Here is a 7,030-nt window from a genome sequence, read left to right as displayed (position 1 = left end):
CATATCCGAATTTAATTTTCGGATATTCTGCTAAACGTTTGTGTGTGCGTGTGCGTGTGTGTTCTATTGTTTTTGAATGACCTTAACGTTCCTTCTTGCACCTTACCTGATGACGTGCAGATGATATATGTTTGCAGAATCACAGATATATCCCAGACGGCATGCATTCTTCTTCAATTCATGCTCATTCGCTGCAGCTGTTGCGGGCTCGCACTTGGAGACGACACGGTCTAACTTTGAACATTTCTTATGGGTCCCGTGCGCGTGTACGTGTATGTGTGTGTGCCCCGCGGAGCTCCGAGATGGTTTGGAATCCTCCCAGGACTCACAGCATCGTCCTCCTTGGCCTCCCGGTTTGGTGTTGATGCCACATTTCTCTGGTTTTACCCGCGTCTGTCATGCAATCTATCTCTGTATCTGTCCATCCCGGAGACATTTCAGCTGCGGAATCCGTCCTAGAAGCATTTTCTTCTTCTCTTTCTTCCCTCCCTCCCCTTTGGAGAGGGTGATCAGAGTGAGATCCCCGCTCGTGTGCAGCACCGGATGAACCAACTTCAGCGAAGACGCAGAGCGCACTGAGAGCGCACACGCGGACAGAGAGAGAGAGACAACGTTATGACACAATATTATAGCCTATAAAGCAAAAACTAGAACATGTAGTCCGTGTCATAGTCTTAGCTCGACAAGGTAAAGACCACTTGTGTTGCATTCTTAAATTTACCTCGTTTTTATGTTTTTTTTTTCAGCATTATGGCTACTCTTTTCAACATTTGTACCGCTTTTTTTCAATGTTTTTCTCCCTCTTTCTGACGTTTTCTTCCAGTGTGTTGTCGCCGTTTCCGGCGTTTTCTGCTTATTTTGACATCCCACAATTCTTAAAGGCTATATAAAAGTTGGAAAACAGGTCAGATTTGTCCCGAGGACCACACGAGGGTTTAAAATGCCGCAAAGCATGATTAGGTCCTCCACAAATTGTATATCAACTCTTGATTTGATGTGTATTTTTGAAGATTTTTAAAGGTCCCATGGCATGAAAATGTCACTTTACGAGGGTTTTTAACATTTATATGTGGAGATAGGTGTAAACCGAGCCCTGGGTATCCTGCTCTGCCTTTGAGAAAATAAAAGCTCAGATGGGATGAGCTGGAATCTTGCTCCTTATGAGGTCATAAGGGGCAAGGTAAACTGCCCTTTCTCCGCTGTGCCCGTCTAGAGAATTTGGCCCACCCCTGAGAGAGAGAGACATCATGGCTTTCAAATGGGCAAAAGGGGGGGGGGGTGGCCATGACCATGACCATGACCAACTGCGGTCATGGTCATGGTCATGGCCACCCCCCCCCCCCCCTCTCTCCTCCTCCAAAGCTACAGACTCAGAAATGGAACATACTAAGGAAAACTCATTGTGGAACTGGCTCTAGTGGCTGGAATTCTGCACCAAGACTCAATTTTGGGAAAGAGACTTCAGATACAGTATTAGGGGACCACTAAGGTCTATAGAAAAGCATTCTGGGTACTCAGTCCCTTTTACACCCCCAGTCCGACAACCCTGTCTCTAATGCTTTGTCTTGGCCATGTTGTCCATGCAAATGAGAATTTGTTCTCCATTTTTTTTTGAAAACAGAAGATCAGGAATGATCTTACTGTCTGATACTTGATATAAAAGGCTAGATCATCAAGGGTTATGGTTCATTATAATTCCATAAATACAGTGACATCAAAGCAGCCCAGTGGGGATGCAGACGGCCTACATGAATTCTTGGTTCTGACCCTTCTAAAGAAACTCCCAGCTGTGGTTGATGTGCGACCTCTAGCGGTACCTTTGGGTTACTTCAGTGCATTAAGAGGACCAGAACGCCAATATTATTAACCCTAGTGTTGTTTTCATCTCAAATTTGACCTTTTTTCAAAGTTTGTATATCAAAAATTTGGGTTTCTTTCAACCAAATTGCCCCAAAAAAACTGGACGGTTCCATACGCTCTTCACATGTAAAAATAAATATCAGTTCACACACTTTCATTGAATGTGGGTGTTTTAGTCAATCTCATAGCATATTCAGGCTTTTTAAACCCAAAAGGTATGTTTATTGAGCATGAATTTCAAGAATAAGTGCAAAGCTCATGGTATAAGTTGGTGTACTGGTGGTAGTGGGAAAAGCATTGAAAATGTAAAAGTGACAAAAATGGGGAAAAAAGTCAAAAGAAATTGACAAAAAAGCAACGTTCTTTAGGTCAAACGTAGAAAAAAGCATCCAAAAAGGCAACAAAATGTCAAAAAAGCAACCAAAATATTGAAAAAAACTACAAAAAATGAATGCAACAAACCCCTCTAAGAGACAAAAACTAAAAGTTTTTTTTAGTGTCAGTTTTTTTGTTTTTTTTTAACCGGGGGGACAGCTACTACAGCCATAGACAGTACTTACCTGTAGCTACTGAGGACAGGTGTTGTACCAGAAAGGGATTCCTGTCTCGGGGAGCGCCCTGTGCCCTAGATCTGTCAACACTGTACCCCCTTTAAAAAATAATTCAGCCATGTACCCCCAAACCAGTGAGAAACCTTTTTAGTGGAATATAAAAAGCTTATGTATAAAGTGGTGCATAACACCATCAGTGTCTGGTTCACTAAACAACTTTTAACTGAAGAGAAGCTACATGCTATCTCACATGTTTTGACTCCATTACTAAATTCAGTCACTATTACAGTAGAATTATTTTTGGTATTTTGCATGACTGACATTTTAAACTTAACATTTAAAAAAAATCTTATGTAACCCCTGCACGACTCCAAACAGCCTCTAGTATTCCATAGTATTCCAGTCCTTTTTTCCACACCCAAAAAGAGATTGCAGCTTCTCTGTAAGGTAATTTCTGCTTAAAAATGACTTGATTTCATTCATGAGGCTTACATCTGACAGATTATTATGACCCCCCCACCCCCACCCCAGTACTCTTTACCTGTTAATCCTTTTTAAAGGAGCACTACAAGCCATGAAATGCACTTTAGCAGTTGCCAAAAGGTAACTGCTCCTACCTTTTAGCAGGTTAGAAGTGGGGCACAGGCCTCTGAATTCTTATTACACCCCCCACACACCCATACACCAACACATGCACACAGCCACACACCAATCCATTGGGCTAGAGTTCAGCCAATCTGATTATTGGTAATTGAATCAATTCCATTGGATCAGAGCACTGTCACTTCCCTGTTCTGCCAATCTTCCCTTGTCACATGACCAATTCATGTTTCCAAGATATCCCAAATTCTGATACTCTTGGACTAGCACATTTTTTTGTGTGTTTTTTTAAAGTGCGATGCAGAGCAGGCTGTGCCGTCCTGAATTCTGGATTGAATGAACAAATAAAGTCCCACCCAGTTCCTGGAGGAGGAAGCTGATTGGTGTGGCATGCCACCACTGAAGAGGAGAGCCAATGAAGTCCGCCTCTCCTGGGTTAAATAGCCGGATTGATTGCACCCCATGGCAGCTGCCAGACCAGATTTGTTGGCTTCACTGTATGTGTGTCTGAGGAAATGGGCCTCTAAGAACCTCTCAGAGAGCATTCATGATATGAGATGGCTGATGTCTGGAAACAGACTTCCTGTCAGAGCTGTTGTGTCTTGGAGTTGCTGTGTAACAACTAAAACATGTCCAATGATTTAATGCAACGATGAGGAGACACAACAGCGTCTCTTGATAGATTTTTATAGGGCAGAACAGAAGTCTGGGCCAAACTAAAAGTGTATGGTGTGAAGTTTGATGTTTCCTATGAATCTGTAATGTATTGGATTATCAACAATAATGTATTAGAAGAACATAAGGAGCTGATACATAACCAGCGACGAAGTGTGCAAACAAGTGCTCACTGAGCTAAGAAGAAGATCTCTAGAGAAAAAACAGCTCCTTCCTTGTGATGTTTTGCACTTTATGTATTAGGCCACTACATGCACCTTAGGCCACTACGTGCACCTTAGGCCACTACGTGCACTTTAGGCTACTACGTGCACCTTAGGCTACTACGTACACCTAAGACTACTACGTACACCTAAGACTACTACATGCACCTAAGGCTACTACATGCACCTAAGGCTACTACGTGCACCTTAGGCTACTACGTGCACTTTACTATGGCCCTACATTTCATAATTGTTAATTGTTTGCTGTTTTTTTTTGCTTCACTCTCTAATGTATACCAACTGTCTATAATCTGAATTTTGTAAAAAGCTTGAATAAAGCTCTTCTTTTCTATTTTTTAAGAAATAGGCCAGGGTTGAGCTATAACAACTGATATCCTTCGTGCATCTAACAGGTTTGACTTTGTATAGAGACATTACGTGCAGGGGTGCTGTGAGTATTGTTTTTATGTTTTACCAAGTAATTAAGTTAGAGAGGATTTTTCTTTATCCTTTTGTTTCTTATATTCTTCCTTTTGAGGATCTCTTTGTTATGTTCTGTTTTTGAGTTCCACAGCACCCTTCGGCCAATCTTTCCGCTTGTTGTTCTGTTTTGCCTGATTCTAAAATAAATATCCTTTCAAATACAAATTACATCTTGTTTTAGGCTTATGTCCTGATATCCCTCGCACTATGGGACCTAACATAATGAATGTGTTGTTTATGTATTGTTTTATTTAGGAGAATTACATTGTGTTGGTCTGTCCTGTCCAATATATTTCCTATATTTAACAGACCTTTTATGTATAAATTTAAGACTGTACATGCACTGTGAGTTATATTTGGACGAGCAAAAGGAAGACCTACAGCAGTACTGAATAAAAACTATTATTCCAGTGAACATTAGATGCATGGACTTAGGAAAATTAAGACTGGTTTGAAATTTGTTAAGACTAAGAACACAATACTTTTGCAAATGGCAAAAAGTCCATGGCATGAAAATGTTTCTTTATGATGTTTTTTAACATTAATATGAGTTCCCCCAGCCTGCCCATGGTCCCCCAGTGGCTAGAAATGGTGAGAGGTGTAAACCGAGCCCTGGGTATCCTGCTCTGCTTTTGAGAAAATGAAAGCTCAGATGGGCCGATCTGGAATCTTGCCTCTTATGAGGTCATAAGGGGCAAGATAACCTTCCCTTTCTCTGCTTTGCCCACCCCCAAGAAAGAGAGAGAGACATCATGGATTTCAAACGAGCAAAGTGGCAGTTGGTCAAGACCACACCCCCAGCCTCCACCTTGCCCCCCCTCTCTCCTCAAAAACTACAGTCTCAGAAATGGCACATACTAAGGAAAGCTCATTGTGGGACTGGCTCTAGTGGTTGTAATTCTGGACCAAGGCTGAATTTTGGGAAAGAGACTTCAGATACAGTATTAGGGGACCGCCAAGGTCTATATAAAAGAGACTTCAGGTACAGTATTAGGGGACCACTAAGGTCTATATAAAAGAGACTTCAGATACAGTATTAGGGGACCACTAAGGTCTATATAAAAGAGACTTCAGATACAGTATTGGGAGACCACTAAGACCTATATAAAAGGATCCAAAGAGTACCATGTCATGGGACCTTTAAGACTTTTTAAGGCCTAAAATTTAGATTTTGAAATTTTAGACTTTTTTAGACTTTTTAATACCCTGGTATAGTAAACAAAAACTAATATGAAAACAAGCAGTGACAAATATTTTAAAACTAAGAAAATAAAACTGAACATAAACCTTTGACATTAGCTATAATATTTTCACTATACGTAGGAAGAAAAAAAAGGAGACGGCATGAGTTTTTGCCAACTCTCATTGAGACATTAAACCACAAAACACTTGAACATACTTTTCATGCCGCTATGCCGTAATTGCATTACATCGGCCCTAAAGTAGCTCAAAGATTAAACAATTTTAAAAAAGCCCATTCTCCAACAAAGCATTGTATGTGGCTACATAGCTTCTAAGATGCTATACCTGGCCCTGATAACACAAGCTGAATCTCCTGACATACTAAATCTAACTCCCAATAACAACCCAAACCGTTAACAAACGGGCGAGTCTACCTACTTTGGGCCTCACAGCAAACATATAGTACAATAAAAAGATATGATTATACGTTACATAACATGATTGCATATCTGTTGTGTTATGCGGCGTATTCTCTGCCTCCTGATGCTGACCCTCATGCAGGGAACTCCTGAAGATTTCCTGGAGGGGAGAAGCAAAGACAACATGTTAGATTTGTAATCAGTCAGTTACAGTGGCAGACAAAGTATTCAGATCCTTCCCTTAGAGCGCTCATATTATGCTCATTATCAGGTTCATAATTGTATTAGGAGGTTATATCAGAATAGCTTTACATGGTTTCATATTCAAAAAACACCTTATTTTAGTTGTACTGCACAATGCTACAGATTGTCTTTTCACCCTGTGTGTTGAGCTCTGTTTTAGCTACAGAGTGAGGCATCCAACTTCTGTTCCATCTTTGTATGGAGTCGCACATGGCAATACCTAGATCAGGACTACTAGCCAGTCAGAAGCAGAGTATATGAGTGTTTGTTACAGAAGTAAAGGCTGGACTACAGTAGAGCTGTTTGGAGCAGTTTGTGAACAGTGTTTTCTGTTGGTGATGGTAACGTGCACAAAAAAAAGATCTATAACAATGAAGGAAAAGGAAAGCCAAAAAGCGTAATATGAACACTTTAACAGGGATTTTCCTGCGTAGAGGAATTTTTGGTGCCACTTCACCAGAGACGTTTTAGCCAGCCCCAAAGGGAAATGAGAGCCACAATTATGAGAAATGAGATAAAAGATATCAATTCAAATCCCCTGTTTAATGGCAATTTACCAATCAACAGTTGGAAAGCAGAAGATGAATTTGAATAGGAGCGCTCATCTCGGTTTTACCGTTCAGAGTCAGGCGTCGCCGGACTCTCTCTGGGATTTTAACGGGGGTTATTTAAATATTCAGCCTTTTTTTTACGCAATTTTGTTGATTGGGCGTTTACTAACTCAAACATAGTTGATATTTGGTTGTTTATAAAATGTCAGAAATGCCCATAGATTTCTGTCCAATTAGGTAACACAGACTCATTGCCTTTACTG

At 40.7% G+C, this 7,030-nt stretch overlaps 1 protein-coding gene across 1 annotated transcript in view; it reads right to left on the bottom strand.

Annotated features, from left to right (window-relative positions):
- LOC117957743 (carbonic anhydrase-related protein 10-like) overlaps positions 1-578 on the bottom strand; it is a 96,841-nt gene extending 96,263 nt beyond the window's left edge. The window contains exon 1 of the mRNA XM_034893748.1: positions 107-578. Coding sequence (XP_034749639.1) covers positions 107-167 — 61 coding nt within the window. The 5' untranslated portion in view covers positions 168-578. The remainder of the gene's footprint in view (positions 1-106) is intronic.
- Positions 579-7,030: the final 6,452 nt, after the last annotated feature.

Source organism: Etheostoma cragini, chromosome 15, assembly GCF_013103735.1.
Source record: "Etheostoma cragini isolate CJK2018 chromosome 15, CSU_Ecrag_1.0, whole genome shotgun sequence".
Lineage (NCBI taxonomy): Eukaryota > Metazoa > Chordata > Actinopteri > Perciformes > Percidae > Etheostoma > Etheostoma cragini.
This window is presented reverse-complemented; position numbering and strand designations above follow the sequence as displayed.